The sequence below is a fragment of the Phaseolus vulgaris genome, chromosome 6 (genome assembly GCF_051622355.1).
Source record: "Phaseolus vulgaris cultivar YP4 chromosome 6, ASM5162235v1, whole genome shotgun sequence".
NCBI lineage: Eukaryota > Viridiplantae > Streptophyta > Magnoliopsida > Fabales > Fabaceae > Phaseolus > Phaseolus vulgaris.
In genome coordinates this window covers 28,198,059-28,210,802 of record NC_143503.1, presented here as the reverse complement: position 1 = coordinate 28,210,802, position 12,744 = coordinate 28,198,059, and the positions used below count along the sequence as shown (strand labels likewise).

At 30.2% G+C, this 12,744-nt stretch overlaps 2 protein-coding genes across 2 annotated transcripts; both read right to left on the bottom strand.

Moving 5' to 3' along the window:
- Positions 1–2,008: 2,008 nt before the first annotated feature.
- LOC137831847 (GDSL esterase/lipase At5g33370) lies at positions 2,009–3,792 on the bottom strand. Its single transcript, XM_068639696.2, has 5 exons — positions 3,487–3,792; positions 3,255–3,382; positions 2,849–3,091; positions 2,522–2,774; positions 2,009–2,397 (listed from the first exon to the last, which is right to left on the bottom strand). Exons 1-5 carry the CDS (start codon positions 3,725–3,727, stop codon positions 2,165–2,167), a joined length of 1,098 nt encoding a protein of 365 aa, XP_068495797.1. The 5' UTR covers positions 3,728–3,792; the 3' UTR covers positions 2,009–2,164.
- Positions 3,793–8,942: 5,150 nt separating this feature from the next.
- LOC137831846 (GDSL esterase/lipase LTL1) lies at positions 8,943–12,331 on the bottom strand. Its single transcript, XM_068639695.2, has 5 exons — positions 11,841–12,331; positions 11,570–11,697; positions 10,866–11,108; positions 10,383–10,635; positions 8,943–9,460 (listed from the first exon to the last, which is right to left on the bottom strand). The coding sequence occupies exons 1-5, from the start codon at positions 12,079–12,081 to the stop codon at positions 9,225–9,227; spliced, it is 1,101 nt and encodes a 366-aa protein (XP_068495796.1). The 5' UTR covers positions 12,082–12,331; the 3' UTR covers positions 8,943–9,224.
- Between the last annotated feature and the right edge of the window lie 413 nt (positions 12,332–12,744).

The following is a 12,744-nucleotide window of genomic DNA, read 5'->3' as shown; positions in this document are numbered from 1 at the left end:
ACTTCTCGTCCTTTTGCGTGTGCTAATCACTCGTCCATATACTGAAAATAAACAAAACAGTGCATCCAAGTCCATCCACCACGTGAATGTTATTATTATAGTTTGGCCTTTGTTAAGGCCAATTTACTTTTTTACACTTTTACCGGGTGCAAATATGAATTATTTTATCTTGTTTGTTTTCTTTCTTACAAACAAATGGTTTAAATTATGGTTATGCTTATAGTTTTTACGTATTTATTATTATTTAGTTTACTGTCATTGTATAATTGTGCAAATCTCTTATTAAATAATTGTAAATCAAAATTACAACTTTAAACATCATGCCTAATGTACATCACGGGACAATTAATATGCAATAATGTGTACGGGACGAAAATTGATATTAAGTTAATTAGCTAAACTTCTATTACTCGATTTGAAGATGGGACAAAAATTGATATTAAGTTAATTAGCTAAAGTTTTGTTACTCGATTTAAAGATGAGATAAAAATTGATATTAAGTTAATTAGCTAAACTTTTGTTATTCGATTTAGAGAAGATACAAAAATTGATTTAAGTTAATTAAACTCTTGTTACTCAATTTAAAGATGGGACAGAATTTGATATTAAAGATGGGATACAAATTGATTTAAGTTAATTAAACTATTCTTACTCGATTTAAATATGGGACAAAAATTGATATTAAGTTTACTAAACTCTTGTTATTTGAGTGAGAGATGAAAACCAATTTGATTTAGAGATGAAAATCAAAAACAAATTTATTGGCAAAATTTTAAACTAATGACAGAATTCAATTTCAGAACATACATAATGACTAGTTTAAGTAGTAATATCAATGATCAATTTAATGACTAAGATCATTGACCAATTCAAAAATTATAATAAGTCATTAATTTAGGAACATATAATGAAAGAGACTAAAATTAGTGAAAAAAAAACAAGAAATGATCGAAGTTAGTGACAATTATTAGTCACCAATAGTTTTTTCCTTTAATTTTCTTTTTCAAGACTGATAGAAATGAATGTTTTATTTTATTTTGATATATTTAGTTTAAAAAATAAAAATATTAATTTTCTTAATATTGATATCTCTCCTAACTACTTAAATTAATTTATAAGTATATTTATCATTTTTAATAAGTATATTTTTGTTAAATAAAGTCGTTTATTAATTATATAAATGATATAATTGATACCTTTTTTTTTAAATCATACAATATTTTAAAACAAAAATAATTTACCCAATAAATGTACAACTTAAATTATAGTTTTTTTTATATAAAAATAAAATGAAGTCAGTAAAACCAGGGACATACTTATAGAAAAATGAAAAAAGAATTTGTTTCTTTAATAAAGGAGAAGATCATTTAAGAATGATATTAATAATAATATTATAATTTAAATAACGAACACCTATAAATTAATTATTAATTATAATTAAGTAATTTAATATATAATAATAATAATAATTTTAATTTATACAATTAAAAATATTAATTACCGAGTTCACACTTTAAAATATTTATGTAATAAAATTTTATATATATATATATATATATATATAATGTGTGGACTTACTCTTTAATAGGAAAGAAAGGTGGTTGAAGTTCTGAACTCATGCTGGTCATCACGAAAGGGACTTCACTCTTCTTTTAATTTACCCCTTTTTGTATGCAACATGTAGAAATACTAAAAGTATAATTTCTCGATTCAAATAACCTACGTACTCTACTGCAATTTCTCACTGGATCTTATTGGTTTTCTTGTTTATTTTTTTATTTTTTTTATCAACAATAAATTAATAAATAAAAACAAAAACAGGACACTTGACATCTCCCAACCTTTATACAAATCTGAAATACTCAATTACAATCCAGAGAACTAAAAGCATGCATGGCTTTCAATTACTCCGCCAAAGACATGGTTTTCTTGTTAATGTCCTCGAGTTTATAAGCAAGATGCAGAGTATATATAAAAAAAGAAAGGCCAAGGAAAAAAGCGGAGAAGATTGAGTAAAATTATTTAATTGATCAATAATTTGTTCGCGAAATAACAACTCTAAAGACTGTGACAGTCGCACACACAAAACAAAAAACACCTGATAGTCGATACAAGTTTATAACAATCACCATTCCAATCACAAAGAAGACATCGTAAGTGTTTGTCATTTTGTAGCATCCAGTGCTAGGACGGTGCTGAGGTTCATTGGTTTCATGTATCGTTTAGAACCCGACATAATCTGCTCCACAATGATTCTGCTTGCCTTTTCGGATGGATGGAATGGATCCCAAAACGCATGCAAGTTTCTGTCTGGGCACAAGTTTGAGAGTGGTGTGCATAACCCAATCCCGTTGTACGGTCCTTGCCCACAGCAAGCAATTCTTGATGTAGTAAATCCTGCTCAACAACAACAACATACATTAACGTCTTAATTACTTTGTATTTAATTAATATGAACACAATTATTGGAATCAAGTTGACATGCATGAAAGTTTATTATATATATGCAGTGATCAAGTACCATATGCTGCAGGGTTATTTACGAAATCATTGTGCATCAGTGCTGTATTTGCAGCGATAAAAACGTCTTTGCCAATTTTCTTGTTGAGTCCTTGAATCATGTGTTGCAGTTGAGGGTTGTAGAGTGATGCAGCTCGTTGAAGTTCAGCAGAACATCCTCCACTTGTTCCACGCAAGGCCAGTTCTGCTGGAACACAACCCATTGGTCCAGTTCCTGTCACGATTACTCTTCGAGCTCCCAGATCATACAGCCTCTGTAATAATTTGTGACAAATTAATTTAAGCAATAATGTGTGTGTCAATCGACATGCGAGAGTGATTCGCTTACCATCAAGAGTTTACGGTACTCCACAATGAGATATTTGACATAATTCTGCAGCGAAAACTGGCGAGACCTTGCAGAATAAGGTACCAAGTAGTAATTGTTTACAAAATCGTTGCCACCAACAGTGATGAGGACCAATGCTTGGTTCACAAGTTTCTTTGCCCGCGCTACTCCAGTTAGAATGGACACTCGTTGCTGGTATTCTTCAAAGTAGTCCAACTGTCTATACATTCTGATTATGTTTAGCTGCAGAATTAACTTAAGGAGATTATTTGTGTACAACAAGTTTATATACAAAAAAATTCAGACCCTTATATATATTTAGTACGTAACTCGACCATGATTACTTCTGAACATATCTGCGTATTACTATACCAACAAAAGAAACAAGTAGCAGCAACACACTCACAAACTGAGCTCCAGTGTCGTTAAGAATGCCAATTCCAGCGGAAGCAAAGTTGGCTCCATTCAGAAGATTGTCACCTTTTAGTTGTGGACTCAAATATGGCAACACGGATTCACCACCCATTCCTTCACCTGATAATCAACAAAACAGGTTAACTAATTATATATACATGCATGGTTAATTCTAACACTAGCGATGACAAAACATTGATTATTTATATGCAATGATACTTAACTGATAAGATCAGGAATGTTGAGGCCATTGGAAAAGCGACCAGTTGCTTTGCCAGTTGGATAGTCAATGCCATAAGGAGGAGAATCGGCTCGTGCAGTGGTGGCCAAGTAATTGTTGTTACCACTGTCAACGAGTGAATCTCCAAACACAAAGAAAGCCCTGGACTTGGCCTCAACCCCAGCTACCAAAGCTATACCGAAAAGTATCAGCATGGTGCCAACAAAACCTGAGGGAACTGCCATTGGGTTGAAAACAATCAACCTTTCGATGTTGATGTTGATGTTGATGCAGTGAGAGTTGAAACAAGGCTTTTTATAGCCGCTTAATAGTTTACTTTCAAACTAGAAAATAAATAAGAATGGAATTATAAACGAAGGATTTTAGCAGGGTATGCAGTAGGCAATTAGGTTTTGGGTTTTGCACGTCAACTTTTAGGTGGTGTTTAAATTGAGAATGAATAATTGAATGATTGTATAGTTCTAAAGGTGCATGAGGCATGTGATGAGAAGTGGAAAAGAGAAATTATTTCCGCCGCCCAAGCATTATACGCAGAATTAGAAAGAGACGAAAAAAGCGAAAAGTGAAAACGGGTATGTTTCCTTGGGTTGATGCGTGCTTTTAATATACAACAGTATATAATTGTTGTTGTCACCTAGGTCATGAATTATGGTGGCTACAGTCACGAGTGGAACTTCAGTTTTCAGCTAACTTGTTTTCACAACGCCTTACACCTTTTGCCAGCTTGCAGCTATCCAAGGTTAATTATTTCTTGCATCAATGGTTTCAAATGGTTAATGATCAATGAACCATTTTCCTTTGGGTAATTAATTAGCTCCAACGACGAAGTGAGCTCTTCTAAATGGATTTCGACTTCACTCTCAAAAACTTTTTTTTATAGGCACCTTGACATGTGGCTCAAGTAAGCTGAGTTTTTTTTTATCAAAAACAACATAGTGTAATTTTATCCTGAAATTTGACTGATTTTAAAAAACTTACTTTAAGATCACGAAATCATATCATAATGACACAATTTTTAATTATTTTTAAGTAAAGTCATATCATACATAACTTTACTTCAAATCATGTTATCTTGAAGTTATGTAAACCTTACATGATTTTTGTGCAATTGGATTTAAACTGAAGTGTGTCATTATGGTATGACTTTTGTCTAAGTCAATATTTATTAACATACGTATTTTAAAGAAAAAAAAAATATTAATATACATCATATTAGTTAACGTAAATAGTGGATAAATTTGATGTAAAAAATATTGTTTTAATAATTGTAAAAAAAGAGAACAAATATAAATTTAATAAAATTATAAAGATAATAAAAGGTGTTTGAAAATTTGTTATAAAGATTGTGATTTTAAATATTAGTTGGTTAGTTTTATGGATTTATGTTGCATTTAAATACATATAGGTAAGAAAAAATATGAGGAAATTGATAATGAAAGTTGGAACTAAATTTAACTATGAAGCTTGTTTATATGAATAGTTGTTTTTATTGAGAATTTTACTCCTACAATATGAACACTTTTTTCACTTGTTCATAACTAAATCATCTATTTCATAATGGATATGTTGAGTATTTAGTCTTCCTTATTTGTGTCGACACATCATCGGATCAGGTACCGAATTTGATCATTTGTAAGTAAATCAATAATCTTCATTTTGAATGGGATAAAATTGGACCCTATAAACCTTAAAATTATAATTTTTTTTATATAAAACTAATTATACCCAAATATGAAACAATACAATATTAAACAACATTTTTTTCTAAAACAAAACTCCAACATAAATTTTATTTATCAAATAACCTAATCAAAATATTACATAACTTACTATCATTCAATACACAATTTTAATTTATTTCAACTATAATTAAATATTATTATTTACATAAAATTCATTGCTGATAAAAAAAAACTTTTTACATAAAATTTATCTATTATTTACATATCAATTGTTGGTTAGTAGGAGAATAATGAGTTGTGTAGTAATATGTTAGAATAAATATGATATTTTCAGTTAATTAATCCAAGATACCACAATGGTTCAAAGTTTAAAGATAGCAAATTCTTCCTCCACCTCATGAATAAGTTGTGACATGCACGTCTTAAAATTTCTAAAATTCCCCTTCATTCTAAAATTAAAAATTCAGAATTAAAAAAAGTAAATTTTGGAATATATTTTTATTTTAAAAAAATAGAACTTTGGAGTAGAATTGAAAAATCAAAATTTTACTAAAAAAACAATTTCGGTATAAAAAAATACATTCTAAAATAATTATGAAAACAAAATTCAGAATATATTCTAGAAAAGGGAATTCAAGAAACCGACAAAATTCCAGAAATTCAAATCCAAAAAATATTAAAAAAATCAATTTTAAAATGTATATTAATCCATATCTCATTTTATTTAAAATCATTCTTATCATTTCACATAAAAATTGGTCCATGTTCAAATTTGTTGGGTGGAGAAGTAATTGTCAATAAACAGCATTGATTGTTAAGCCCAAGTCCCAAATATTTGAGCAACAACAATGTTTTAATTAAATTTTCAAATTATATAGTTTTAATTAAATTTTCAAATTATATAGTTTTAATCTATACATTTTCTTTTACTATTTTATCTATAAATTTTAAAGGAAAATTTATTTTATTTGTATATTATTTTAAAAGTTAAAATGACATTAATCATTACTTTTTTTAATTACACCCTTATAAAAAAAGAAAGACACATTAGTGTACTAAATAAAAATTGCATATTACAAACTATAATAAATAAAAGAAAACGAACTTATGTTAAAAAATGTGGTATAAAAGTTATACGTGTTCGTCACGATGTCATACGTAGAAAATACAGAAGCGAGGAACACGGGAGACAAATACGAAGTTTAGGGTCAATTTATTTCTTTTAGAAAGAAAATGCGTAGATTATGTCGGCACCGCACTACCTAATGGTTTCCATCGAATAACTAAATTAAATAGAGAACGTGGTTATACGTGGAATAAAAAGTAGTTATAACCATCACGAATTAAGTCAAGCACGTTAATGTACGTTTTTCATGCAATTAGAAAATTCTCACTAAGCACCATCGCTGACTTGAGCGTCGGAGTGTAATCGCAGGTACCCCACCGACCGATCGAGACAGTAAAGAGAAAAGAAAACTTGAAGAATAAGATAACCAAGAACGAAGTAAGCATCGTACATTGACATGGATTAACATTACCCATCCCCAATATTCACACAGGTAAAAAAAAAAAAAAACATGATTGGATAAGTTAGACAACATTTAAAAAAATAGTTAAAAATTATTAAGCATATTTATTAAATTAAATCATTGTTGAAAAGTGAATGTGTAGGGTGTTAAATTAACACCCGTAAAAAAAATAGTCCTACCAACTCCACTTGGAATAACCTTGCTAATATCAACTTAAACATAACATGACTTATATTTTCCAATTGGTTACAGGATATTATTAAAATACAATTTAGGTTTTTGTATCAAAACTGAATATATTTCAATAACAAAGTACAAAATAAATTTTATTTTAATAATAACGTACAAGAGTTTAAAATAAATTTAAGTGACACCTTCTAACTCTTTTTTTGTATTATACTAATATTCTTAGTTTTCTTTTTAATTATATACAAATATAAGAGTATCAATATTTTTTTAATGTTTTTTTTATTGATAAAGAATAAATTAATTAAATAAATAAAGCATTTGAGGATACTCAAATTCTTATAAACAAAAGATTGGGCTAAAACGCTCTGATCCAAACAAACCAACCCAGCCCAAACATAGAAAAACATGCGCTGTATCACATACCAAAAAGACTGTTTCTTCATGCACCTCCATATCTTCTTCTGCCATCTCCATACACAACATGAAAATACATTTTTATTCTTCTTGTCCCATAAAATAACTTTCGGATTATGTAATCTGGAAACGCATTTGAAAAAAGACTTCCGGATTACATAATCCGGAAGTTAAAAAAGACTTTCAGATTATATAATCCGAAAAGTAATCATGCATCTGAAAAAAGACTTCCATATTATATAATTCAGAAACTAATTACAAATTTGAAAAATGACTTCCAGATTATGTAATCCGAAATATTATAGAGGGAAATTTTTGGAAATTCAAAAATCTATGGAGGTGAGAGAAGAAGGTATAGAGGTGCAGGAAGAAGCAGCCTACCAAAAAAGCTATGCATAAGCCTCCTGCGTCCAAAACAGAGTGCATTGTAAAAACACTCACAGAACCTCTGTTAATTTAGCATCCATTTTTTCTATGCATCTTCTTCTTTGTTGCGTGCAGTCTCACTACAAATGAAAATTAAAAAAAAAATTATGCAAGTAAGCACGATTTCATTGAAAATAAAAATTATGCTTTTAACTTTCAATAAAATAAAAAACAAAGTATGCTTTTAAGCAAGATATCATCTTTGAGTCTAAATTTGTGTTGGAAGAATGAGTTATTCATTTTTGAAATTGTTATTCTAAGCACATTTTACTTAGTTCCATAATATTTTTAAAGTTTTTCATTTACGTAATATTTAACTGAAATTACTATAGTTTGGTTAAAAAAAACTAAAAAAGTTAAAAAGATGTTCCTATTAACTTTAATAGTTGATCAAATCTTCCAAAATCATAAAATGACGTTTTAACACTTTTTTAAATGCATGCATAAGTCAAGCTTTGTAACCTTGTTTTTTATAATTAGATATACTACTTTTCTGTCTTAAAATTGATTTCATTTTTCAGACATACGAAAAACTTGTTCAGATTTACTGTTCATTTTACATTTTAAATAATAGAAATAGAAAAAAAAAATTGTTTAACCATGTTTTATTATAGCTCATTATCAAAATATAATTGTTCCTAATGGTATTCATAAACATAATGATCTTCATTTATTGATTATTACCTAAGTACATAATATAAGGTAGTATTAATAACTAATTAGAAACTTGGTGATTTTTTAAATATAATTAAAAGATTTAGAAGATGAAAATTTGATTGAATTTGAAATATTAAGTAATAAAAAATATTTCTCTTAATTCTTTCATGTACTAAATCAGTTGCCTTACCTACTGTGTAGTCCTCTGTTCGTCAATACTTGTCCTTCCAGAATAGTTATGCACATTGAAAATAATAGATATATCTTTCTGTTCGGTGGTGTGACTATGCAAAATGTTAAAATAATTTTTAAAATTAAAAAAATTATAAATGATTAAAATATTAATATTTATTAAGTTGTAGTGTGTAAAAAAATATTTTTGTTGTACGTGTTAGATTATGAGTCTGTTTGGCTTGGTTCTATCTAGTTTACACCAAACACATCTCTCCATAATTAAAACTTCTGATTATATAACAATTAATAACGTTTTCTAAAATAAATAAAAAAACATGGAATAAAACTATTTAAATGAGACAAAGAAGAAAATGAAGAAATTATATATTGAAGATTACATTCACTCAATTATTATGCAACAATTTCTTTTGCACTTCCCAAGAGAAGCAGAACCAAGACGGTTGTAAATACCATCATCCATATCCACCACAACATCATAAAATACTATTCACTGACACTCTATAAACTTAATCGTAGATTACTATATAACACCAAATTTCAACACATATATGTCACAAACTATAAGTAGAATTTTGCAAGACACAAAAGATGAAGGACAGTTCCTTTGATATTCCTTGATCATGGATGATCTAGTTCTTGTTGGAATCCAAAGCCAAAATGGTGCTGAGATTCATTGGATACATATAATCTGAGCTTCCTGACAGTATTTGTTGAACGATCAACCCATTAGCCCTTTCTGATGGATGGAAAGCATCCCAAAACGCATAAACGCTACGATCAGGGCACAAGTTGGATGCCACAGTACATAGTCCAAGACCATTGTAGGGTCCTTGGCCGCAACATGCTACTTTTGATGTAACAAATCCTGCATGTTCACCCACAAAGGTTTATATTTAGGGCATAAATAGTTAATGCCACATCAACACATAATCCACTTCTTCCTATATTATATGGATAATAATATCTTCACATCTAAATCAACTTTTTACAATCACTATTACTCTTCAAAAATTATTGGTGTGTAATTTTCTGTACTATATATGTGTGGCCAGCGATGAAGTTCAATATGAACTACACATGCAATTCTAAGCACATGATTTTCATAAATTTATAACTCTGTCTTTTTTATATGCAACAAAAATAATTCTAAGGGTTAATTTTAGTTTCCTACCTCTATTAGGCAATTACCCAACCATATATATATATATATATATATATATATATATAGCGCATTTATTATAGTTTAAACAAAGAAAGAAGGAAAGAAAAGGAAAGGAAACTATTCCCCCATATATGATTATGCATGCATGCCTTTATTAAGAAGCGTCTACCTATATTAACTTTATCCCATTAAATATGTGTACGAGAGTTGCGTGACTTTTATTTTCGCATTCGTATATTATTTTGAAAAAATGACTTTAAAATAAAAATCCATTTCTGTTTTCTTTTTTGAATCTATTTTAAAAGAGTGAAATATAGTTATGTTTTTTTAAATTGATTTTAAAACAATTATTTTAATTCTTATATTTGTAATATAATTTTGTCTCTATTATTAGAAAGTTTAGGAATTAAAAGTAAAGTTTATCAGTTATATAAAAGTGCAAGTGATGCAATAACTATTTCTGATAATGTGATGATATATTGATAATGGTGGACGAGATTATAAATGGAAAGAGAATTAATTTTGAAATTTTACCTAAATCAGAATTATAAAATGTTGTTTTGTAAAAATAACATTTTTGTTCTCTATTTTTTCGAGAGCCAATAATGAAGGAAGTGTATTTTACCATATCGTTGAGGGTTACTGATGAAGTCAATGTGCATCTGTTGCGTGTTAACTGCAACGAAGACTTCAGAACCAATTTCGCTATTGAGTTGTCTGATTATCTGAACAAGTTGAGGGTTGAACAAGGACGCCGCTCGCTGTAGTTCAGCTGAACATTCACCGTTTGAGCTTCTCTGGGCCAATTCCGCTGGCACACAACCCAATGGACCAGTTCCCGTCACCAACACCCTACGTGCTCCAAGTTCGTATAGCCTCTGAAATATACATACATACATGCATGCCACCATTTCAATTTCAAATCTTCACTAATTTTCTTTTTGTCTCAACGAACAACCTTAATTACTTTAACCAAACATGTACTATGATACATGTTATTGTTTCCTGTAATGGATGTAGACCATTGCCAGTAGAAAGACCTAGCTAGCTACTAAAGAAAACTGGTGGAAGATAATACTATATATATAAAGGATCTGAAACTACGTACCGCCAGAATTTTCTTATACTCAGAAATGATATACTTGACATAGTCTGGTAAATTGTATTGGCGTGATCTTGCAGAGTAAGGTACCAAGTAATAGTTGTTCACAAAGTCGTTTCCTCCAAGAGTGATGAGGACTAATGCTCCATTTATTAAGCTTTGAGTCTGTTCAGATCCTATGATAGCACTCACCCTCTGCTGGTATTCTTCCCAGTACTGCAGCTGTCTGTATATTCTGATTATGTTTACCTGCAATTGTAACAATATGTTATACACCAAACTTAAATAATCTATCTATATAATTTTATGCACAACCAATAACAACACTTATCAATCGGTTTTATAAGATTAGTCTGAAATCCCTAATACTCTCTTAGTCAATTAAACGAAAAAGACAGGTGGAGTTAGGCTTCCAAACACTCCCTTAGTCAATAGGGTATGAAAATATCACTAGTCTTTGTCTATATAGTAAACTTGTTAAATCGTTGTCCATTAATTATTAAAATATATCACAATTCGGTGGAAAAGTGTATGGAGATAATAGACATGTTATTAATAACCACATGTATGATCCAAATCTTCCCAGCTAATTTTTGCAAATCATTGAATTAAAGAATATCTGTACGCACTTAGTGCATGTTTGAAAAATTAGACACTTTTGAACATGGATTTTCAACACAACTGGAACACACGCAACTGATGTGACTTACAAATTGGATTCCAGTGTCATTGAGAATTCCAATTCCAGCAGAAGCAAAGTTGGCACCAACAAGCAATCTTTCCCCGTTGAGCTCGGGATCCAAGTATGGCAATGTGGATTCAGCCCCAAGAGCTTGACCTACACAAGAACACACATAAATAAATATGAGAACAATGAGTTAAGCAACTAGTACATTACATTATACATGTACACAGAAGCAAGCATGCACACACACTAGAGATTCAAGCAATAATTAACAAAAAGAAGTTAAAAAACGGAACTGATGAAGTCAGGAATGTTATAGCCATTAGAGAAACGGCCAGTGGCTCTTCTGGTTGGGTAATCAATGCCATAAGGAGGAGCATCAGCTCGAGCTGAAGTTGCCAAATAATTGTTGTTGCCATTATCTACAAGCGAGTCTCCAAACACAAAGAAGGCACGTTGTGCCTCTGCACCTTTCCAACACACCACTGACACTCCCAAAACAATAATGTAACACGCAAGAGCCATAGAACTAGCCATGGATATTGAACTGCAACTACTGCTCAAGTTATATATATAGAATCAGAGCTGTGCAGACATATCTCTCTCTATATATATATATGTTAACTTGATAGATGTGTGTGGTGAGCATGCAAGAAGAGGAATGAGGAAGAGGTCTTATATAATATGGAGAGTGATTTTGGGAAAAGGTGAATGGCCCACGTTGCAAAAGCTAGGACAGGTAGTTGCATGTATTGGAAATTATGGCTGTGAGGTCATGTCTTACCAGTGTTTGGAGTGAGGGAGGGACATGATATGATGCATTTAACGAAAAGGAAACACCCATGTGCCTGAACAAGCCCTCAACAAAGTAGTAGCTCACATAATGTGCGAAAGATTTGACCCTCTTTTGAAGGGTGAAAGAATGGAAGTACGTGTAAATCTGTGCCCATTAAGGATCAAAAAGTACAACTGACAATTTCGTTACATTGGTCAGCACTGACACACATTTACCACTTCAATTAAATGAAACTACTCTTCCCATTCTGTATTTTCTACTGTACATGCTTCTTTCTTTCCACTATGTACCAAGTTTTCTGATGTTGCTTTACTCACAAACCTTTGTGTTTTTTTTATAAATAAAGTTATTGGGTTTTTTTAATTCATACATGCAAGCTAGTAATTCCTGTAACAGTGAAAGAG